Genomic DNA, 25502 nt, shown 5'->3' on the forward strand with positions numbered 1-25502 from the left:
GATGCTCGCTGTGTCACAGATCATGTCTGTGCTAGTGGCAGCTGTGGTAAGAAATCAGTTAGGGCGGCGCAATAAAAGCCATAACGCAACATTAGCCATAACATCACTCAGGGAGGCAGGGCTTCAGTTAGCAGGGAGCACCCTACTTCATCTCTCAGCAGTAACCCTTAGGCAGACGGCAGAAATAAGCATTGAATTGATTTCACCCATTTGGGCAGGGTCTACATATCCTAGCTTCCTCTGGAAATGACAAGGGATGTTTCAGCTACGGCACAGGCCATTGGTCATGTGCAGGGAGAAAAAAATGAAACAGGGTTTTTCAGTATCATGTTCTGGGGAAACCAGACATAGTATTATGATATTGTATCATAATACTTTGTTTGTACATTCTAGATCAAAAGGCTTTTACAGCACACATTACAGAAATCCTCAAATCTATCTATCAGAACGGGAAACAGGCGTGAACGTGCAGCTCGACCGTCAGGTGCTCGTAGTGAGGGAACCATAAGGTGACCAGAGCTGGCAGACCGGAGTGGTCTAGCTGGGGAGTAGGGAGTGATTAAGGATTGTATGTAAGGTGGGGCAGTCCTCTTAGCAGCCTGAAATGGCAACACTAGGGCCTTGAATCGGATGTGTGCGGCAATAGGAAGCCAGTGGAGGCCAATGAGGAGCGGGGTGACATGAGCCGACCTGGGCTGACTGGTGATCGGGCGGGCTGCAGCATTCTGGACCAGCTGGAGGGGCTTGATGGCACAAGCTGGTAGACCGGCTAGGAGGGAGTTGCAGTAATCCAGGCGGGAAATGATGAGCGCCTGGACTAGGAGCTGGGTGGCTTTCTCCGTTAGGAGATGACGGATACGGCATATATTGTAGAGGAAGAACCTGCAGGTTCTGGCAGTGGAGGATACTTGTGGAGCCAGGGTGAGGCAGTTATCAAGAGTCACCCCAAGATTCTTTGCCATATGGGAGGAGGAAACTACAAAGTCCTCAATAATCAGTGAGAGGTCGATTGTCGGAGAGGACTTAGCAGGGATGTAGAGAAGCTCAGTTTTGGCAAGGTTAAGCTTCAGGTGGTGGGAAGTCATCCATGCAGAGATATCAGCCAAGCAGGCACAGATCTGTGAGGTGACCTGGGTATCGGGGGGGGAAAATAAAGAGTTCGGTGTCATCGGCGTAAGAGTGGTAAGAAAGGCCATGGGAAGAGATAACAGAACCAAGAGACATGGTGTATAGCGAGAAGAGGAGAAGACCAAGAACTGAGCCCTGCGGGACTCCAGTTTGTAGGGGATGAGGGTCAGAGACTGAGCCCCTCCAAGTCACCTGGTAGGAATGACCAGAGAGGTAGGAGGAAAACCAAGTGAGTGCAGATCCTGTGACATCCATCCCAGAGAGCGATGAGAGCAGAATCTCATGGTTGACTATATCAAAGGCGGCCAACATATTTTGTTTTAATTTGATCATTTTAATTCTCAGGAAGATTTTGAAAAAAACCTTCCCAAATCTGGGGTGCAATATTTCTAACTTAATTTAGAAATACAGTCCATAGGTGGACAATGTATTTCCCTCCCCAATACAGTCCAGCCAGGGCCATTAAGACAACAGGCTGATTCTCCGTTCACTCATTCAACTGCAAGCAGTGTCCTGCTATGGAGAGAAACACAAAACAGTGAAATATCTCTAGCACCATTTCTTCTTTCAAACCATCTAAAGCTCTTAACCACTCGAGTGATAAATAAACACCGATCTGGGAAATGCGTGACTGGTCACTCCAGGAACCATTTCTGGGTTGGCGTAAGATTACCTCTATAGAGAAAGAGCATACATTTGCTACACTGATGTGGAGAGCCAAGCTGCAATGTACATCATAAAAAAGTTAAAAAATACCTTCATATGCTGGTATGGTTCACACCATCACAGACCTTATATTGTCAAAAGGGAATTAACAAGGCCTCCACATGGCAATTCTGTACATCCCGTAAATCTGTGAATCCTGAGTTCACAGCTTCTAATATCATGACTTACTATATTCCCAAAGACTAAATGGGAAAGTAGTGAGTGTTAAAGAATAGAAAAATAGTGGGTTATAGTGGGGAGTGGGTTAATTGTGTCTACCAGCCACTAAATCTCTCAAGCTTCTGGAAAGAGAAGTTAGTTTGTAAGACCTGTTAATGTTAGGCTAAATTAGTGGTTGATTTGGCTTGAATTGCGCTTTCCAGTAGAAGCCCCAACAACACAAGATTATGATTACAAGTAATTGACTACCAATGGCTTAACTTGCATCCCCAGAAGTTGGGCAGACTTACTTTACATCAGAGTCAACATAAGTTAACATGATGGTTAAAAAATTGGCTTTTGTTTTGTTTAGCTTTCATCCTCGACTTGAATAACTACACCGGGTTAAGTTGTACTTTTAAATGGGGGAAGTCGAGATCACAGAGACACTCCCTAACTGTCAATGTTTCACCGGTCTGCTCATTAAGGGCTGGAGGAAAACGGCCTGTCCGATGTCCAAGAGCGTAAAGGCTGCATATCAGTCTTTCATCAGAATGCGTAGATGGATGCACCCTCCATTTTGGGAGAAGTTCAGTCAGTGAGAGGCAGGCTCCTCTCACTGACAGATAGGAGAAACGGTTTCTCACGATACAGGAGACAGCTGGGAAGAGAACTGCAAATCTGTGAGAACAAGATAATTCTGTTGGAAAACACACAAAAAAGCGAAAGTCTTGTCCGTCAAGAGAGAAGACAGCTTCAGTGGTCAAAGCTACATCTTTCTAGTAGTGACTACAAAACAAGAGTAAACCTCTTGAACTGAGCACAGTGCAATACAGCTCTACGAATATGGTGCAAGATCAGTGAAAAACATCCACAAGCATACTGAAAATGAATTCATCCATTACTATCAATCCCGCTGTACAGTCATGTCCTATTATGCAAGGTGCATATTTATCCAGTTGTGCAATTCACCGTTTAACGAAAGACAGACTTAACTGGCAAGCACACAATGACAGCATTTAATGTCTATGCAAATATGTTGGTGTGTCTTTGATTCCTTTGTGCTTACACCTGCATCAGTACGTGTGTGCATCAGTGTGAGTTTGTTGGTGAGAGTGAGCAAGGGGTCGGGTTGCTATGGGAGGCGAGAATGACTGACTGCCACCCCTGAGGTTGGTGACATTTGCCAATCAGCATCTCTGAGAGACCTAATGGATAATAAATGGCTTTCCAGCCAACATGGCGGAGGGGTTGGCCCACAGGGGTTTGTCCCACCCGCCGGGCACGGGCAGATGGTGCCAGCTGTTTAATCTCAGCGAGGGGCCAAAGTCACTGAGAGGGACCAGGACAGGTTTGGGACTACAAAATCCAGGAAGAGAGAGGCCAGAAAGGAATCACTCGGTGTGGCTCAGGGAGCACTTCATTAGGTATCTATTTAGACTTATCTTACTTCTGCTGCTGTAGCCTATCCACTTAGACATGTTGTGTGTTTAAAGATGATCTTCTGCATACCACTGTTGTAATGTGCGGTTATTTGCATTAACGGTCACATTCCAGTCAGCTTTGACCAGTCTGGCCCTTTTCCTCTGACCTCTCTCATTAACAATGCGTTTCTGTCCGCAGAACCGCTGCTCACTGGATGTTTTTTGCTTTTCTGCCTAATAAAATGCTTACTGAGTGTATATGTACAAAATCAACATTCACTTAACCGCCAAAATAATCTGTAGGTAAAGTCTGTATGCTGAAATTGCACAAATCAGAGATTCAGAAAACCAAATTCTCTGCAGTGCGGCTGGCTTCAAGACTAAGCTGCCAAGCTCAGCATGGGCCGACACCATAATGTTGAGTTATAGATGAATGCCACAAGGGACAGCTATTTTTAACAGGAAGGCGTGTTTACCCTCTGTGGTAATTCTGCCTAATGGCTGTCCTACTTCTGCCAGTCTGTGCACACTGTTTTCTCCAGGAATGCTCTGTAAGATCTCTCTCTCTCTCTCTCTCTCTCTCTCTCTCTCTCTCTCTCTCTCTCTCTCTCTCTCTCTCTCTCTCTCTCTCTCTCTCTCTCCTCTCTCTCTCTCTCTCTCTCTTCTCTCTCTCTCTCTCTCTCTCTCTCTCATCTCTCTCTCTCATCTCTCTCTCCTTGGCATTAATTTTCAGTGGGGAGGGCATTGGAAATAATAGGTGTCTTTCATATCTCAATTATTAAACAGTTTATCACTGCTTCAGTCTCCTCCATGCCATGGTAAAAGGAAACCCATGAAGAGGGTAGGGGCCACTCCTATCCAGCCAATCCTTCTGAGCAGCCTTACAAAAGTTTGCGCAAAGCCTTCAAGTGAACAATGCCCCCAATTTACTTCATTGGATAATGGGCCATTAATTGGATGTTTATTTAAGGCTAAGTGGCAAGGGAATATGACTGGGACCCGGAAGGTTGTTGGTTCAAGCCCCATTGCAGCCACAATAAGATCTGCACAGCTGTTGGGCCCTTGAGCAAGACCCTTAACCCTGCATTACTCCAGGGGGAATTGTCCCCTGCTAAGTCTAATCAACTGTAAGTGGCTTTGGTTAAAAGTGTCAGCTAAAATAAAAGCATCAGCTTTAAATAAAAAATTATAAAATAAATAATTATAGTTAATTATTGCAAAATGGAGGCTACATGCAAACATCAAAATTGCACCATTAAAGCATTGCCATGAAATACACTTGGGTGCTTCCACTGAAGTGTGGTACATCAACAAAGGGGAGGTAGAAGGCAGGCATGAATGCAAAAAAAATAAATAAAAATAAAAAATAAAAAAAAGTTCTGAACTGATAAATCTTCTCCCAGCGATATAACTAGCGGTTATATTCCTTTACAAAGAAAGGCATGCTTCTTAACAATTAAGACATAACTAGATATATGCTAAAATTCCCAAAGTCCTGCCATAAATTTGATCCGGTTAAAAAAGTAAATGAAAGGGAAACATACAATGCTTATCAATTTGATAAAGACATTTCCATTCACCCCCAATACCTCATATGTCATGAGTGGGTTTGCATGCACTATGTACAAAACCAGTGTTTTTTGAGGAACAGGGATTATATTGCCAAGTATCCCAGCAGTGTATTGTATCACAGGGGTACCTCTTCTATGTGGGGTTTAATTAGATAATTTATCTATTTAAATAATTTGTTTGAATTAATTATACTGTTGTATATTCTCACTTTTCCAAAATTTTAAATAAGACACACAATATTTTGTTGGACCTGCAAAACATCACATAGACAGTATTGTGCAAAAGCCTTAAGCACCCCAGATGTGGAGCCAATGTCTGTTGAAGAACTGCGCAAACACTAAGCCGAATTTCTAATGGAAACACTGGACAGTGTATTTAAGAGAAAATATTGATTTGATTAGATTTTCAACAGTTTACAGCTCTTTATAGTACAATTTATAGGACATATTAAGGCACTTTTAATCTTCGCACAGTACTGTATATCACATGATTGAGCACAACAGAAAATAAAAAAAAACATTAAAGATGGCAATCCTCATCCGAAGCTGACTATATATCTATATAAAATGGGGCAGCATCATGAAAGTGCTACCTTGGGTGAGACAAACAGTTATGAAACACTGTGGTCTTGGGGAACTTCTGGAAATAAAATTGAGGGCATTTGTCCTTTCCAAATTCCCTGTCCACCAAATCTAGTCAATAATCAGTGTCAAGATTTATCACAAAATGTGCATTTAAGCAGCGAGAGAAGCATCTAAGTAGACTATGAGCTAAGGATGGACAAAGACCGCAAAACTAGAGCAATGTGCAAAAGTGAAAGCAAAACTCACACTAAACTTTCAAAATGACATAGCCTTTCGGACCTTTCAGAAAATATTTTTACACAGTTTTGTCACACAAGTTCGGAAATTCGTTCGCCAGGTTCATGTGCACAAATGTTGTGGCCAGTCAGCATCATTATCTACAGGGTCTGAGTGCTATCAAAATAGCAACCGTTTTAGTACATAGCGTTTCCTTCCTATTTTATTGCATGGCATATAATGTATAAAGCGATTGATACATTTGTGATGATAAGGGGGGCAGAAAATGGCATAGCAAGAAATGACATCGACAAATGACAGTCGCGTGAAAACAACAGGGACGATGAAGAAAACTACTGAATAAACTACTTTCATTGCATCCTTTTTTTGTTAAAACAGTCCATTAAAATCGTCCGTTTGTGCCAACCGCACGTCACTTCAGCAGCGTGGCCACGGGGAACACTGTTGCTACGATTTCACAAAAGTGATTCCGTTTTGTGAAAACAAACAGTAAAGACAGTTGGTTTGCGCATACCTGTAATTATATGAAGGGAATTTCTTGCTTTCTTTTATAAGCATTCGGTACAGAGACAACACCTGACTTCTACTGGAAGTCGCCATCTTGCAATTAAGGCCAAGACCTTAGTGCTAAGGACCCCACTACAAGATATACTCATATATTGCCCATATGAAAATACCTTATATTTACGTACTGACTAGTTGTATGTTTTTTATGTGTAACAAAAAATCACGGTATAGCATGTTTGGTTCAATTTTATAATCAGAATACGCATGTTTTGCGTAATTAACGTCACTATACTCGTACAATTTGTCAGGCATATACATAGATAACTCAATAATATTGTTCGTCGCTCTCGAGTGCTGAGAAGGTGAGTCCGCCTGGACGGTTTTTGACATAAAAAGTACATTCGATTGCAACATTCGATTGGTACTTCTAGCTAGGTGGCAATTATGTGCATTGTTATTCGGTAATACCATTTCCCACTCATCAGATACTATTAATTTAAGTCGATTGCAGCAACGTCATTTAGGTTGCTAGCTAACTCACTTTGATCACTGCACATGACATCAAGTTGATATAAAATGTGTATGTAACTCTAAGAAAGAACATAAATGACCAGATATTGCAGCTAGGTGGCTATAGTGCTGCAATATTTCAGTAATTAAGTCAGTGAACAGCTCATTTTTCCACATGGATTAAACTTCAGTTTAGCTTTCGACTATTACAAATTATTTCATGACACCAATGTGCCATTAAACTAAATAGATTACTTCATCAGTATACTAATATCAGGACAGTAATGGAACTCTTGGAGAGTCGGTTTACAATCTTGTAACTAAAGCTGCATTACGATAAAGTTGGTTTGCCTGCCTGTTTTTGGTTACGTTTGACTCATTGACTGGTCTGTCTGTCAGCCCATTTCCGAGTCACGAAATACGGCTTGCCAGTTGGGTAGCGTATGTGAACCCACGTGTTTGATGCCCTTTTAGGCAGTTCAGTCTGTCAGTTTATATTTCATGTTATTTTGACGAAGGCGTATAGTGACCTATACCGTATACATCTTTTGACCACCTTGGTATACAAGCTTGGTATGCTAAGAATATACAGTGCCTTCAGAAAGTATTGCACTTTTTGCAGCAAAAAAAGATCAGATAAATAAATAAAACATGATCTGAAAGGTAGCCTAAATGACAAATAGACCTAATGCTTAATGTCCAGTGATATTATAAATGGTATTGCAATATTATAATATTGTAAATTAAATATTACGCATCATAACATTACTAATAACTACTCATTTCCTAAAAAGAAGGATTTTCTATAACACAGATTCACCCCGAAGTGCATCTTTAATCAAAAAGAAAAGTTGGGATAATGACAAGGTTGTATTGGTTCTATTGCGATAATACGTAGGTTAAACTGAACCTATTGGTATTGGCCCAATAAACTACTCACTACTAGCTAGTTCCTGGTTTTCTGTCTTTCCTTTATATGACTCCCAAGTAAAGGGAAGGTACAAAACCAATATACTGATTCATTACCCAAGAGAAAAGAAAACCAGGGATGAATGTGGATTATAATACACTGTACATAAACTGTAGTTTTTTCCACAAATCATATTTCAAGATTATACTCCCTCATAACTCTGATACCTTTCATTTTGGGGTGAACATAAATGATAGAGCTGGTTATGACCTATAAGGTGATATAAGAACATTTTTGTCTACAACCTACAGTAATGGACAAGTCTAGTGTAATTACTGTAAACTTTGTTAGCCCATATCTTCCAGATTAAGTTAATTAAGTGTAATTTTAGTTCCAGGGGTTTCTTATCAGGCCAAATCAGCATGAAAAATCTCATACAAATCTGTGAGGATATGGTCAAAAAGTGTGTTGAGTTTACATGGACCCTTTTTGACCTCAAGAAGATCAATGATCTGTTCATGGAACCTGATTGTGATGGATTGTTGTGCTACAATGTGAGCTACTATGGACTATTACATTTTTTGAGGTGTGGTCTCATATTGCTCCCGGATAATTAAATCTGTAACAAGAAGCGCGCATTCATGGTTGGCGCGTCAAAACCAATAAAATACACACAAATTAAAAATGAGATGGCACTGAAAAATTTCCAAGCTGTTTCAAGCTGAAATATACTGTTTTTTTATTTAGCAGGATAGACAGCTTTGACAGATGTTTCGGCTATGCCTTCTTCAGTGTGCAGTTACCCTGTGCATTCTGCATTTGTAAAAAAAAAAAAGAATAATAATTTTTTTTTTTAAAGCCTGGAAAATTAAGCTTTTATGTCCAAACCATCTAATTTTGTAAAAGCCTGGAAAATTATTTTCCAAACCATCTAATTTTGTATTCCTTCATAATTGTAACTATGTGGACTATGCCTAGGCCTAGTCTTTTTGGCCTTTTTGGGGCGACATTAGTTAGGTAAGAGCAGTCGCAGGGTCGCCGGTTCGAATCAGGCTCCATGTTGATAATTACTTAAAGACCATTACAGCAAAAAAGAGATTCCTTAGCTCCATATTTGCTCAGAAAAGCCAAACTATTTCAAAAGCTATGCACATTCATTGATCTATGTATCCATTGTACTAATCATTGACAATACAGAAATAAGGCGACATTGGCTCAGGAGGTAAGTGCAGTCATCTGGAAGTCGAAGGGTCGCTGAGCACGACACCTAACCCGCAATTGCTCCCGATGAGCTGGTTGGTACCTTGCATGGCAACCGATCGCTGTTGGTGTGTGAGTGTGTGTGTGAATGGTCGAATGAGAAGCATCAGTTGTACAGCACAGCCATTTGCCATTTACCATTTACTATGTGTCTGTCTTAGGGCAGTTCACACATATTTAAAATCACACGAGTTTGCATGAAATTATTCATAAATTTTGGCCTCAATGGTTGCATCGTGCTTTCCCATTTGAATCGTAAGGTTCTGTCAGTTACAGCCACGCATGACCACAGTAGAATATCATCAGTTCTTTGAAACCTTGTGAAAACCACCCTTGGGTGTGACAGGCGTGTGAGCTTAGTCAGGGTGGCTTGGGAATGGGCTTAGAGTGTATTTACCCTGCTGCAGTCCGCACGCGTGATCAAACCTGCCGCTGAATTGGCCCTCTTTACAATCTTGGATCCAGAGAGAGCTGACAAACCGCCGTGCCTCTCTGCTTAGCTGATCTCACTCCCACCCAGCGGCCGTCTGGAATGGAGCGGGGATGCTGACGATCGCTCAGACCCTGCTGTCAGTCTCCGACAGGGGAACTCGGCGAGTGTCTGCCCTCGCCCGGCTCCTCCATTTCCCCTGAAGTGGAGCTGCTCTTTCCCTATTGATTTCCTATGTCACTCCCATTATGGGGTGACATGATCTGTTTTGCAGCTGGTAAGTGATTACAGCCATGTGGAATAACTTTTTCGAACAGTGAAGGGAACAGCTAAATTCTTTTGTGATTTGTGTTGGATAGATCACACAACCGGAAGACTTCTGGCTGGAATGTTTTTGTTTAAGTGCTTAAAAATGGATGCTAGCAACAACAATAATATATAGTAGTTATCTACTGTAGCAGCATTCCAGAGCCCAAGGTTGCTTGACAAGCTTAAAACGGATACATAGGACAGTAATAGACAATCAAGTACAGAATAAAGTATAAGCCCCAACAAGCAAACATACAAACGTGGGTATACACATTTAGCAGATGAGTGAGGTAAGGAGTTAGCAGGTCATTGAGTGCTTTGTATGTGAACTTGATACGTACCTTGATGGGAAGCCATAGTAGGTTTTTTTAAGTGTGTAAGTATTGCCAGAATCTAGTATGAGTTAGCATTCTGGTAGCAGAGTGTTGGACGTGCTGAAGTTTGGTCAGTTGGGTGTTAGGGAGGCCGTAGAATAGATAATTACAGAAACTAAGCCGGGATGTAACAAAAGCGTGAACTAAGCATTCAGCAGTGGAGGTGGATCGTGAAGGGCGAATGCAAGCAATTTTTATAAGGTGCTTTTTGTTACATGATGATATTCAATTGACCAATACCTCAGTTCATTTAAGGCCAGTACCATTATATAAGCCAATTCTGCCTGTACAGGACCTCATAATCTCTGGAGGTGATGTATCTCCCCCAGGGCTGTTTCACTCCACGGTCGTGAATCGAATCCAGACTCTGTCGGTGCCGACTGTGGGCTGAGGCAGTGCCCAAATGAACAGCATTGCCTCAGGACTTTGTTAGTAGTGTTGCTTATTGTATGATTTCTGGCAGGCTAGGCACCTGCAGCAGCTGTGCTAACTGTGCGGTCCTCAAGTAAGGAAACAGCACATTGTCACATGTATTTCACAGGATGCACACACTGTAATGGGCCTTCCTTAATTAGGCTATATGTTGCATTGAAAGGATGGGTTTGTGGGAATCATGAATCCGTTATAAATCCTTTGTTTAGTCGGTGTTTATGAACTGAAGTTGGCAGAATTCACCTGAGAGATCAAAGCAATTCATGGATTTTTGTGTTAAATTGTGTTACGGTGCGCAACTGTAAACAACTGATGCCTTCTTTAAGGTCCGTTACTTTAGCCATGCTCCACCACGGCTCTCTGGAATACAATTTTTGAGTATTTAAAATGGATCTTAACAACTATTATATATAGTAGTTATATATTGTAGCACCTTTCCAGAGCCAAAGGTCACTTGACAAAGTTAAAATGCTAAAAAAAAACTAAGCTACAAACTTCAAAATGGATGTAGGACAGTAATACAGAATTGAGTACAGAATAAAGTATGAGCCCCAGCAATCAAACATATGAACAAGGCAATAGATGAGCCAAGGGTAAGTTGTACTGAAGAGGTGGACTTGGGTGAGGTTATTAAAAGAGAAAGGAAGCGTCACATTGTTACACATATTTCACTGAATTTTCGGTCGCAGGGATGGGCTTGTGGGAATTATAAATCTGTCATAAATCCTTTGTTTAGTCAGTGTTTAGGAACTGAAGTAGGCAGGATTCATCTAAATGGTAAACAGTTGGCATTTATATAGCGCCTTTATCCAAAGTGCTATACAATTGATTCTTGTCATTCACCCCTTCAAACACTCACTCCACACCAATGGCGATTGGCTGCCATGCAAGGCACCAACCAGCTCATCAGGAGCATTTAGGAGTTAGGTGTCTTGCTCAGGGACACTTTGACACACCCAGGGCGGAATCGAACCAGCACCGCCTGAGCTAGAAGAACCCTGGCTCGACCCAAACTTGAGAGCAGAACCAGGCGAACCAAACATTTCCACTCTGTTCTCCAGAGCTGTAGCCTGTCATACTCTTTTGAAAGATAATTATGTTATGTTTTCTAAACATACTCCAACTGGGTTGCTCTGGGATTGGCCTTGAATTGAGGTTCACAAGCATTTGTTTTGAGTAATGTGTGACTGTTTATGTTGGGTTGGATACTGTTGTCTGCAACAAAGCTTTGTGTTTTCAGATATTTATGATGTTTTAATCCTATGCATGTATACAACATTAAATGTACAGTAAATACAGTAATATAGCGTGTTTGCATTTGATCTAATGGGACTGAAATACTCTAGATAATTTTTTGTAAGTGCCTGTGCCGTATTAAGTATTTTAGATATGCATTGGTGTCACAAAATGGTAAAGGCTGTGGAATAATAAAAATAGTCTATAGCCTGCCTGTCTGTTTAATCTTTTAATTACAATGTAAAAGGGATTTTTTTCCCCGTTGCACTGCTCTTAACTAAAGGCTTAAATAACTGTAGCAACACACACTAGAGAGTTGGGAAATGGCAGTATTTACATGAGCATAAAAAAACAAAAAAAACATTTGATGGCAAAAGGCCAATTAATTTAATAGGTCTGATCTCTGGAGGTTTGTCAATGAGTAGAGTGGGCTTACCTTCAATTCACGGTTGCTCTCTCTTCAGACTGCAGGTTAAGTTCCCCTTCCTATTAACATTATTAAATGCATAACTCAGTTCATTATCGCATAAGAACTGACAAGTAACATCCCCAACTACAGTTTCAATACACATTAAACTAAATGCACCAGTAGAATTCATTGGAAGGTATTCATGATGCATGTTGTGTTTCTTTACCATCCTATCTGCACAGTGAGTGTCACTTGTAGACTGCAGTGACCATTGACTCTGCTGAAATGGCCTTTATGAGCTGATGCTGAGAGTCTGGGTTGATGGCTTTGGGATGTTTGCTTGTCCTGTCCCCAAGTTATTTCTTCCTTTACTTATTTGTGAGTCATATGTTGTTCTCTTGTAGGCTAATCTCAGCTCACATCCCTATTCCTTTATCTCACACTGAGTTGGTAGGCAATCCTTATAGGTAGTAATGCATTAATTCACCATGTTTCAATTTTCTCCATGTTTTGGATGTGCTGTATGTGCTATCACCAAATAGCTCAGGCATGTGGTTAATTTGGTTTCATACATTCCTAGCTGATATCATTGTGACAGTTTGTTCCACATGGTTTTGAACAGCTCACAATAATAGTTGTAATAGCATCATAGCTATCTAAGCTACTCTTAAATGATCATCTATATTACATCTTCCCAGTCCCACATATTCAAATGTGCCTTACTTACTAAGGACCTTACTTGCATACGGTTGCAAATATTTTTGAATTTGTGTGAAGGTGTAGTGCATCTTAACAAGAGTCTAAACTGTACATTAATTTATTGGTCAACTTCGCTACAGCCCTAGAGCTCAGACTAGTGAGGTTTTTGTCGTGTCATCCTGCCATGCTTACAGAAAAGTATGTGTTTGTGTGTGCACACAAATGGCAGAGAGAAAGTTTTAATGAATCTTATCAGCTACAGAGGTTGGGCTTGTTGGGGATTCCCTAGTGTCTAATTGTATCCTGCTATAGCAAGTTAATTGGGCCTACTAGCTTTGTTGTAAGGTCAACAGATATCTCAGCTGACTTCGATTAAAGATAGAAGGAAACACAATAACTTGTGCTGCATGTCGAATTTGTTTTGTGGTTGCAGACACAAATTGTAGTAATTATGGAAGTTGGTAACTTCACTGTGGTGAAATAACCTATGTAGCCCAAATTGCAAGACTTCATTCATTAGCATTAGTGGCATATATAGTGGGTGCAGAAGGGGAATATATAGTTCACTCTTATCACAGTATATTTGGAAGAACAGGAGATTTATATTATTCAAGTTTAGTGCTGTCAACACGAGAGCTGCAAATGTTTTATATTTGCTCTGATTTTGGTTGTCAATATAAAATAAATGCACACTAATGCGTAGCCCTTGTATCATTAGGCACCCTGTTACTGTAGGATGGAGTCAGCTTCCCTAATATAAATCACATTGATCTGAGGAATGGAAATATATGCTACAGTGCTTTGTGCTTTGTGCAAATCAATAGTAGCCTGCCAGTAAATTTTTTTTAGAAATAATAACATAGAAATAGTGTGATATGTGTGAATCCAAAAATAAACTGACAAGATCCGTGCATGCTTCACAGAAGGAGGTGTCTGCAAAACGAGGCTCCTCTTTGGCAGTGGCCTTTGGCAGCACGCCTCCATTGGCTCATTCCAATACAGACGGAGCCTGGTCTTCTGTATGGAGCGGTGCTGGCCTACCTGATGGTGAATCCTTTCAGGTAGGCCAGCTGTGTTACAGTATAGATGTCGTTTCAGTGCAACACCTATATTGTAACACAGGGGTCACCAACCCTGTTTCTGGAGATCTACTGTCCTGCAGGTTTTCACTCCAACCATAACACAGCGCACCTCATTTAACAGCTTGAGCTGCTAATTGGTAGGTGGGCCAAATTGTTTTGGTAGGTGGGCCAAATTATGGTTGGAGTGGAAATCTACAGGATGGTAGATCTCCCGGAACAGGGTTGGTGGCCCATGCTGTAACACAATCTAGCAGAAAAGTGATCACGTCTCAAGTTATTACAAATAGGGTATTTTCAATAATAATATGTTTTTCTTCCATGAATTTTCAGATACTTAATATTGACTGCCCTTTTAATGGTATGCCAGTAATGCAGAAAAGTTAGATGGTAGACACACTGTATGTTTTTTGTGTGTTAAAAACATTTTCCCCCCTTCATGGCATGATACATGTGCGGGCGTATTTCTTCTCAACTTAATTAGAGTGAATTTGAATGTGCTTTCGTAAAGTGTTCTAAAAAAGCTAAGATAATTTCCTACTGTGTCTGCTGTGCTTGTTATACATACCACCTGCAATATGTCTCTGTTAACAGTTGGCTTTGGGAAAGCATAAAAGTGCAATCAGGAGCTGACAGAATCTACTTTTTTTCCATATTACTGCAATTACAGGCTGTGGCAAAATCCAGGCCTTCCTAATTAAGTTATAGATCAGGGGCTTCCGGCTATTTAGCTTGGGGCCAATGTGAATCGTGGGATGTTCATGCAATGGAAATTGGCGCATGTTAAGAATGGAGTGCCTTTCAGTTTGATTTTATTGCAAGCTTGGCAATTGCTGAAGCACTAACTTGAATCTTTTTCATAGAAATAAAATGGTACCAATTGAATTGTAAGTATATTTCAATAAAGGTTAGATTAGTAATTGTCCATACTCCTTCTTAATCTTGAATCAATTTTACTATTATTTTCTTTTTGTGGCAGTGAGGTCTAACTGCTTTGTTAAATTGGTTTATTTTTTCTAATTAGTTTCTGCTTGGTATTTGATGATGTTGCAGTTTCTTAATTGTTTAGTTGGACCGATACACTTACAGAGATGCCCCATGGAATACTATTGCAACTGCAAGTGTAAATGACCATTCTAAAAATTCATTGGGCTGGTAATGTGTAAGAAAACGTGGAAAAAGCAGACAACAGAAAGATACGCATTTCTGCAGGCTCAAAGAATAATCGGCTCAGTTCCAGTGTGGAATTGCTGTTGTAACTCATTTACATTCGGAGGGCATCGATAGGGACTCTTGAGGCTTGGCTGTCCGAATTCAAAATCTCAACAATGTCACGGCTGTGGCCACAGAATAACCCATGACATTGCTCATTCCAGTGTCAACAGGCACAAACCAAAGGATCTGAAAAATATTGAAAGATTTAGTATGGTGGAATGGTCAAAGATTGCCCTCAATATGTTCAACAATCTCTTAGAATTCTGTAGAAGACTCCTTTCTGAGGAAAGCACTAAAAACTGGCATGGGAATGTTTGTAACATTTAACAGTATTTCTGTCCTGTAACTTCCGATTTAAGGGCACTGAAATAGTGCTTAGGGGAAAACTGTGAGCAAGTAGAGCCCATATGTCAATCGAGTGCATGGGAGCTGTGGAATTTAGGCTAAAGTCCAGTTTGGGTTGCTTGACTGGGATTTTCTTTCTTGTATATCCACTCACCGTGTTGTTGGTACATCAAGGGCAAATGCTATTTTGAGAATGAAATGCAGAATTCTGCAGGGCTCTTTGACATTGCCCACGTTTTTTAGCCCAGCCACAGTGCACCTGGACAGCCTGACAATGCTCACCGGAGTCTCTGTGATTGCACCATGACTGCTAATGAGCACATCCCCAGTCAGTGTCTGGCTATTCAATTCAGCTGCTAGCTGAGTATCAGTGTGTATAGATAAGTATGGATGTTACCCGGGTGTCTGGGCGAACTCTTTACCTCTCAGGGCAGTGTTTTGCCGTGGCCTCCACATCTTCTGTCTAGATTCCCCTGTTTTCAACCTTCTCCAAAGACAAAACGGCGATTCTGTGTGTTTTCTCAGCCTTTTACCAGAATCAGTCTGCAATCTGCTCGACTAGATTTTTTGGCTGCACAGTTGTCATTAGCGGTTGGCCGTTATGGCATGGCCCAATGCTAATCCAATGTGGCCAGATTTATGCTTCATCTTGAATGCCTGAAGCCTGTTAATTTACTGTTTCTGTTTGCTAATGCATCAGCGTTGTGTTGCACTCATTCCAGGATCATTGATGCTAAAACCCAACAGCTGAAGGTCGCACGTCTCAAGATTCATGGCTCCCTATGCTCTGTCTTCACATAAAAGGGGGTGGCATGAACCACAATAAGTCAAGCTGCAGCTCGACATTTTATTGCACATTAATAACCATGGCCCTCTTGTACCAAGCATCACTTGTTGAAGGGCTGAACAATATAATCTCACACATCTGACACAAATTAAGCACTTTGACTCAGGTTGCATTGGCTAGCTCATGATTCTGCAGTCTGTATTTAAGAATGTTTAAGCTATTATTTAGCAAAACAGTATATAGTAGTATTCCTTTGGATGAAAGAAGTTGGCTGACAAAAACAATTATAAATGAATTTATAATTCCATTATACTTTATACACTTATACACTTCATACAGATATTGACATAAAGAACACAAGTTTATCAGTTTATTGTGCAATTCATAGTACTACATGAAAACCTGTTGAGCATATGTTGAACTTGTCACATGGACATCTTATAGAAGTTATGCATTCTTTTTTCACAATTTGACCTACTGAATTTTCTCGTCCCTGGGAGACGCAATCGGAAATTCTGCATCACCCCTGCAAGCCTGCTGGCCACAGTCGACACTGCCAAATCCAGATTCGTTCAGTGACCGTGGGGCTCGTCCGTGTACTAGACAAGGATGCAATTGTCATTAATGAGACACTGTGTGTACACACCCGCAACTATATTGTATCAGCTTTCAGCCGCAATGCTAAGGACCCCATTAATATGTATGGAAGCTGCCCATTGCATCTGGTACTGTACCCAGGGACCGGCGACAGAGCCTGTACAATAAATGGTCTTTCTTCATGACATTAATACACGATGACAAAGTGGAATGGGCTTTTGTAATTTCCCGCAGTTAAAAAATATCTCACCTGTCAAGTCCGACTTAAAGTGGTAGGCTGTTGTATCGCCTATTACCAGGGCTCGGCTGCTTCAAACATAAATCATAGCACTAGCAGGAGTGTTATATGCTGGAAAAGCAAGACATTCTGTAAATGGCTTTTGGATACAAGAGCAGTTTATTCATGAGGTGTACCTCTTGTCTTGCTCTTTACCTGTGACTTCTGATCATTTATAATAGGAGGTATAAGGTGCTGGCTTTTGCTTAGCACTGCAAGACAAAGCAAGTGGTGCCAGCAAAAGAAAATTGGATTAATGTATATTCTGTTCTAAGCTTACAGGTTAGAATAATTTGGACCAACAAAAGAAGCAACTTTCCACCTGTAGAAATTGTTATTGCCTCACAAACAGAGTGAAAAGGGGCAGATATTAAATATCAAAGTAAATGCAATGAAACCAAAATGAGGTTTGTTCCTTCTTCCATTTTCTTAGGGACAATTTCAGCTCTGCTTATGAGTTGATCCCAATTCAGCAATCCATTCAGCAGGCTTTCTATGTCTGCCAAAAAAATGGATATCCAGCACTTGGTGAATAAATGCTAAAACAAGAGAAAGTAAAACACATGGAAAGTAAGTGCTCTTGTGTGAATAATGTTGATGATCTTGTAACAACAGTGCAGGTTAAAGTCTTGGATAAATTAGACGGTAAGCAAACAGTTTGTTCTAGTACTCAACATGTTGGATGCGGGAGAAATGGGCATGCGACCTGAGCGACTTTTACAAGGGCCAAATCATTATGGCCAGACGACTGGGTCAAAGCATTTCCAAAACGGCTAGGCTTGTGGGTTGTTCCCAGTCAGCAGTGGTGAGTACCTACCGATAGTGGTCTGAGGAGGGACAAACCACAAAAAGTTGACAGGGTCTTGGGTGCCCAAGGCTCATCGATGCACGAGGACAACAAAGATTATTGGTCTGAACCGACAGAAGGGCTACTGTGTCGCAGACAATTTTAATGATTATTACGGGAGGAATGTGTCACAACAGAGTGCATTGCACACTGTCGCACACAGTATGGGGCTGCTTGGCCGAAAACTGTAGTGCCCATGGTTGAAAGCACCTACAATGAGCATGTGAGTGTAGGAAATGGACCTTGGAACAATGGAAGAAGTTCGCCTGGTCCAGTGGGCAATGTTCTGCTGGGAAACTCTGGGCCCAGGAATTTATATGGACATCAATTTGACGCGTGCCACCTACCTAAACATCGTTGTACACCCCTTCTTGGCAACGGTATTCCCTGATGGCAGTGGCCTCTTTGAGCAGTGTGCCCTGCCACTCTGCACAAATTGTTTGGGAATGGTTTGAGGAACGTGCCGAAGAGTTCCCCAGATCTCAATCCGATCTGTCTGATGTGCTGGAACAACAAGTCTGATCCACGGCAGCTCCACCTCACAACATGTGATGTCATTTACAAATCTCATGACGTCGCTTTTTCTGGTATGCTTTGACATTTTAGTACACTTGACTTTAGTGTAAATTGTACAATACTTTGCTGTTTGCTGTCCTGGGGTATGTTTTGGTACTTAGTAATACAGTAGGGCTGACATAGGCCCTCTGTCATACTTTACCTGTGGGAGATAGTAGCTATGTTCAAAACATGGAGGCAGTTTGGCTATTGGGAAGTTGTCAGTGCTACATTGCTACATTGGTGTGCCCTGCAAGGTATGCCATGTGGACAGCCAACACAATTCTCATTTGTTTACCATCATCCTGAAGCCTAAAACAGGCCCAAGGCTGAAACCTTCACCATGCGCAAGATGCAGAAAAAGTTAACTTGCGATTCTTTACATTTATTATCTTTGTTTCATATGTCTGACATAGCCTGACATACTGCAAACATGATATGAACTTGATTCAGCCAACATTGCTATTCAAATTGCAAGTGCCTATTTTTTACAAATAGAGTTTAGCTAGTGCCAGATTCCTGAACTCAAGTAATTTTGTTTGTGAAGAAAAACATCACTTACTTGTACTTCCATTTATTTGTAAGTCAAAGCTACGGGAACATGGTGGAGTAAATGTGTGTCCTTGTGTGTGAGTTTGGGCAGCTGTCAGGAGGCTAAATCTAAACTTGCTTGAGGCTGAGCCTCAGATTCTGGAGACAATCAGTCCTTTTTGTTTTAAAAAAAATCTGGCACCAGTCTCCATTTCAGTCTTTCGGAAAAAGGTCCACATTATTAATCTTTGACCATGACTTATTATTCCATTCGTGCTTTGTCCTTCCAAAATGAACCTTTTGAGAAACTCTCTTGAGCTTCGGGAAGTCTCACATCAATCACTCGCTTAGCCTATACTCGCTTCACAGGGAAATGCAAAAATATTGTTTCACATTTTAAACACTTTTGTCAAGACTTTTTCTCTTGTCTCATAGATTCCGTCAAAGTAAAAAATAGTTTTGCATTTCATCAGGGTGGCTAGATTAAAACAAAGGAAAAGCATATTCCCCAATGTAGCATAGCTTTTAAGTATTGCCCCCTTTCTCAACACAGGCTTGAAAATGATATACCCAGAATAAAATAGTTACTATTCTTGAACCCTTTTGACTACAGCCCTAAGCCTGGTCTCTTCTGAAAGGTAAGCCATTGAGGTTTGTTTTCCAAGAGTCATAATTACTCTAAATGTAACAAAAACAAAGTTACAGGAGCTCACACACTGTGAACCTGGAATATTTTTTTCTCACAAGAGCATTTTTCTGTATTTGAGTGGATACAGATTATTGTGGCTGAGCCTGGTATGTTTAGAAACACAATGGGGCCACACTCACAACACTGAATACATCCACTTTCAAATTTGATGACAATATCACCAAAGATGAGCATTCTGCATTGTTTTTTATAATGTTTGTCTAGGCAGTTTGAGGACACATGAAAACTAAACAATATTATGGGTCTTATGAGGTGTAAAATACTGTATTTTGCTTACTAAATCTTTAATCTAAATATTTTTTTTGTTGTGAAACATCAACCTTTTCTGGCATCATCTCACGCACTGTTTTTGTTGAAGCATTGCAGTCTCAACGCTACAGTTTTCTTATGTGCATTTTTTCCTCTCCCTGAAGGGGAAACACTTCCCAGATGCCTCTGTTGCTTTTATATGAAAATTTAATTCTGTGAATAGGACAAAAAACATTGCTTTATTTCAAGCAAGAGTGCAGTAGAGACACAGATAGCAAAAAGAAGAGACTGAGAGGCAGAGCGCTGAAACTCTGAGGGAGGAGAGTTTCCACTTGGTTTGATGGGGCCTCCCAGGATTAAGGCGGCTGCTCCGAGGGTCTCCCATCTGCTCAGGAAAGCACTTCCTGGCCCTGTGGAGCCCCCCGCCAATGAGTGGAGATCCATGCACAGTGGACTGCTGCCAACTACCCTCCGCTAATCCTGCCTCTGAACCTCCCCCTCTTTCATTCACAATTTACTACCACACACACACATACACACCTGAATCTGGTTAACATACTTTTCTGTGCTTGATTGATCTTGCCTGGTGCAATTTGCCAAGAGGACCAGAAGGTGGGGTTTGGACTTTTTTTGAGAGTATTTCATGAGGCCCCACCCACTTAATCCAGAACTATTTCCAGATTGTCAGATGCTTATGCTTCTTTGTGTCATTTTTCCTCCTTTCCCTTCATTTATTCACAGTTTTCTGCTTTCGTCCTGCGTTCTCTACAATGCGCAACTGGACCCCTCCCTCCCCCTCTCTATCAGAAATTAGAGTTTGTCAAAAGGGCCGGCGATGAATTACTTTGCCCAGCAGTGGCAACCGGAGAAAAAACTCTGATTCACCCTGCACCTCCACACACTGCAACCAGTGACAGATGTTTGAAGTCATAGGATAAAATGTTACACTCTTATGTAAAGTCCTATTGTTCTACGCTGAGTCAAATAGTGTTCTTTTTTTTGATTATATGAAGTGGCATTTTGATGCAGTATAGATGTGGACTAATACTTATCTTCAACAAAATTTGCAGAGTCATCACAAAGTGCCATTTCAATTACTGGTCTACATACTGTACTTTGATTTGTTTTTTCATTTATTTGTTTCATATTTTTTCCCATTTTTCTCCCAGTTTGTTGGCCAATTGTACCCTGATTATCAATTGCCGTGTTCTGTTGAGGAAACGCTGTCTCAACCCTGCCCACCCGTGGCTGGAATGAGAATGGCATACCTTCTTCAAGCCCTGCCCTCTCTAACCCCAGACATCGATTATGAGGCGATGTGGGACGCTTGCATGCGGCGATCCTCCCCTCCGATTGCCTCCCCCCACCCTCGTTGCGGAGCCCAGTTCCTTCTGCACCAGCTATACTCGGATCAGGCCAGACCAGGGTGCGAACCAAAGTACAATGCCGTAACCTTGCACCACTGCGGCACCCTATCGATCCGGAGCGACATGGCTCAGGAGGGTTGCCGGTTCGATCCCCCGCCCGGGCTGTGTCGAAGTGTCCCTGAGCAAGACACCTAACCCCTAAATGCTCCTGACGAGCTGGTCGGTGCATTGCATGGCAGCCAATCGCCGTCGGTGTGAGTGTGTGTATGAATGGGTGAATGAGAAGCATCAATTGTACAGCGCTTTGGATAAAGGTGCTATATAAATGCCAACCGTTTACCATTTACCATTCATTTGTAGCATCAAATACTTTTACTAATAAGGTGTGTATTGGTTTTTTTTTTTAGTTTGCCAGGTCCAACATCTCAGTCCATCAGCTGAAGAAACGCAGCTAGTGTAATATTATGTGTTTGAACTGTAATCGAAGGAAGATGCTGCATCATGTTTGAACATGATGTAGTTGTAGTTGTTTCCTCTAGAGAAGGCAGAGGGGTGACAAAGGTGACATGGCTGCTCTTGACTGACATGTATCGAGCTCCCCATAGCATCATCAAGGTGTGTGGAAGCCCTGGGGGTGAGTCAACCTCTACCCTGAAAGTGAGGCCTCAAGGGAACATGGGTCTTGTCTCAGGAAACTGACCATCGGCATTGAAGGAAGGGATTTAACCTGTTTGACAGTGCCTCAAGTTGTGAGTCATGCTGAATACATTGCGGCAGCTGTAAGATTTTAGTTGCTGAATTCAACCTTTGAAAGATTCCTGAAGAATTTGGGCCATCGTTGTCTATCAAATTCCTATCAATCATGAAAAATTTTGGCAAAATCCGAAAGCAAACTCCTTAGCACTGCATTTTTTTGCCTTGGCATCATCCCATAAAAACTAAAATGGCATATTCTCTCTGTGTGTTATTGGCAAGAACCTATTGCAGAGCTCTTTTAGCACAATGTATTTGAGCGCAATACATTTTCTTGGGTAGCAATGTGACGTTGAGGTGTGGACAGAGAAGTTATCAGGTTCAAACCCCAGAGAAAGTCTGTTAGAATTGTCTGGTAAAAGCCAAATTGTAAATTAATTTGGGAGTATGTGAATTGAGCAAACAAAGTCATTTACAAATCCAAGGATCTTAATGCGGGTATGGCTGAACAGTTATTAAATGCAGACATAATAGGACACTTGCATTACAATGGTCATAGTAATCTGACATGAGAATGGGGGCTCTCTTTGAAACTGAAGGAATTGGGAATGAATACAAATAAACTTTAAGCTGGCAAAAGATAACCATCTCTTGGAAGCATACTGTTTAGCTGTAACACCTCTTTGTCCGGTGTGGTCAAGATGGTGTTGGTGTTATTTATCATTTCAAAAGGAGATTAATTACTTTCAGGGGAGGCGTCGGGGCTTTGATTCTTCTGTTTGAGCACGATTTTTCGGATGGGAGCTTGGGATCTGATGCCAGCGACTTTATAATGGATTTTGTGCTCCGCTGGAGTTAGAACTCAAAGGGTTGCGATTGGCAGCCGGGGAGGGGGAATTCATGGGAAGTCTGCCATCTTACCACCTGGTGCCCTAGTAACTGGCTGCCCAGTTCTGTTTGTGGCTCCTGGCACATGAAAAGCAGCTAATCAGATAATCTAGCAACCAACCTGCACACCCAGTGGCGCTACTGATCTTCATATTCTTAGGAATACATTTTGCTTACTGTATGTAATGAAAGCTTGAAGTCTAATACTTTGATTAGCTATTCTAATAAGATATGTTACTGTAATAAGTCCAGAGCATTAATAGCACATTTTGTACCTCAATATCAGATCAGTTTCAAAACAGCCATTTCGCAGGTCTACTACAATGGCAACAGGTTCATCAACTACTGATTTCAGTATTGATACGATGTGCCATTTTAGTGTTATGGATGCCCTTAAAAGATTTGCATAACTCAATTTAAATCCAATGGATCCCTATACAAGACCACTCATTCTATGGGAAAATCTGAAATATATGTGCTCTCATGTTACGACTGTACATTTCATTAAATTTAAATCAGACTTCAAAATTCTACATTTTGAAGATGAATTGTCCATAGACTTAACATGGCGAAACACAACGCTAACTTAAATCTGGCTAATTGGTTGTACTAAATAGAAAAAAGGTTATGTTATAAACATTATGTTAACATGAGGCAGCTATGTTCAGCAATATTATCCTGTGCAGGTTGTTGCTAGATGACACGGAAGGCTAACAGCAGCCAGTCTGTCTAAAGTGGAAAGCAAGCATTCAATTTGTAAAAATGTTTTGGATACAGTAAATCAAGGGCCAAAAAGAGACCATCGGTGTACATAAACAGAAACTTACAGCTAAATCGGCAGCTAATTTCATGCATACTGGACAACGTCGTGGTTCACCTCCAAAAGCGTGTACCAAACTCAAAATATTTAACTCATGTATCAAATTTAAATAACTGTTACAATGAATTAGCCAATGTCATCAAAATTTATTTTATTGATACTGTGACACAGTGCAATATAGTAAACAGAAAACATAACAATGCAGGGTAATCACCTGGAAATCCCCAATACATCACAGTTTAGTAGTTCATTTATTCTTTATGAATAGTATTGCACACCTGCTTTCCCTTTGGAATGTTTATGATTGATGACAACGTGGTCTGGCCCACATTATGCTGCACTCTTTGACCAGGCTCTGCCATTGTAAGACCATGTTTGATTTCATGGTCTGCAATGGTGGCCATCACTTCATTGGAGACAACCATGTGCATTTGTCCTCTTCAGCCTCTTCCTCTGTTTTGTGGTCTTCTCCTAACCATACACGGTAATTTGGAAGGAGGAGAATGGAGCCAGTCTTCAATGAGTCAAAGCCCTGCGTAATTCACAAGGTAATGGAAGTGGGAAATGTTCGAGGCATCCTTATTAGGCATCATTCCACAATATTGTCAGAATACTCAATTGGCTTTGCCCGTTGGTGTTTAGATACAGTTGTGGTTTATTTGTGACATTTATGCGTGTCTTTAGTGCTGTCTATGTTTCTGTGACCTTGTTACCTTGTTGTGCCTGTGCATGTGTACGCGTTTGCGTGCGAATGGTTATTTGAAAACAGAATTCCAGTGCTCTAGCACACACATGTGCGCTCCTGCTCCCTGACTCCTCCAATCACATAGCTGCGTGCACACAGGCCCGGTCTCAAACACACCCACCGCGCTAGCACCCGGATAGCGTGATGTGTTCAGCTGCTGCTATTTTGGCACCCCAGTTTGGACCCCATCGCTGCAATTCTATTCCCGAATTCTGCCCGTGGCACTGGTTGAGGTATATCGAGTCCAAATAGCTTCTATCACAGAGAGAATCACTTTGCCGGGGATTGTATTTAATTCTTGGCTGCTGTCATTTCAGTTTTAAATAGACATGTTTACCGCAAGGTTGTATAATGCAACAGTTGCTCTAAATGAGTTTGACAAATGCCACAGGATTCAATTTGAGAGAATTCCATCCACGGCTTAGTGGCTGTTGTCCCTCAGGTGTCCCAGAATCAGCAATACTCCTCTCTTGGCTCTATCTCAGTACTATTTCCAAAACCAAAAAAAAGTTGAGTATTGGATTGTCCCTCCTTTCATTGTGTTTGTTGTCTGAAAACTCACCTGGAATGAAGTGCGTGGCCCCTGCTAGCTCTCTGCAACAGCCTGGGGAAATCAATCTTTTCTCTCCACGGCTACGCGGCTGAACTTTGAGAGCAATGTTTCGATACCCAGAACCAGCACTCCACACACTACGCACAGAGCTGTTCAACAATAAGGCAGGGAAAAAACCAAAAAGTTCTGTAATTGAAAAGTTAGTCACTGTAAGCGAGACCCAGTAGTTTTCGAAAGTGTAAACAACAGGCCGTGCGTGGCTGTTCTGTTATTTTTATGGCGCCGTTTAGGATGGTATCTGGCATGGGTGCTGCTGAAGAAGATAAAATTGGAATATGTTTGCTGCTGGGTGAGGGTTGG

The 25502-nt window shown here is 41.3% G+C and overlaps 2 protein-coding genes across 5 annotated transcripts in view; one reads left to right on the forward strand and one right to left on the reverse strand.

Annotated features, from left to right (window-relative positions):
- The window catches only part of LOC133127646 (LYR motif-containing protein 4A-like), a 46045-nt gene extending 39569 nt beyond the window's left edge, over nucleotides 1-6476 (reverse strand). Inside the window, exon 1 of the mRNA XM_061240679.1 lies at nucleotides 6324-6476. Within this exon, the coding sequence (XP_061096663.1) occupies nucleotides 6324-6409 (86 nt within the window). The 5' untranslated portion in view covers nucleotides 6410-6476. The remainder of the gene's footprint in view (nucleotides 1-6323) is intronic.
- Nucleotides 6477-6508: 32 nt separating this feature from the next.
- Nucleotides 6509-25502, forward strand: part of LOC133127644 (phenylalanine--tRNA ligase, mitochondrial-like) — a 117709-nt gene continuing 98715 nt past the window's right edge. For 2 of the 4 annotated variants that reach the window (XM_061240676.1, XM_061240675.1), the window contains exon 1: nucleotides 6509-6678. The gene's annotated coding sequence lies outside the window, so the exon portion shown is untranslated. The remainder of the gene's footprint in view (nucleotides 6679-25502) is intronic. The other 2 variants (XM_061240677.1, XM_061240674.1) reach the window with 2 other exon arrangements.

The sequence above is a fragment of the Conger conger genome, chromosome 4, assembly GCF_963514075.1.
Source record: "Conger conger chromosome 4, fConCon1.1, whole genome shotgun sequence".
NCBI classification, from domain to species: domain Eukaryota; kingdom Metazoa; phylum Chordata; class Actinopteri; order Anguilliformes; family Congridae; genus Conger; species Conger conger.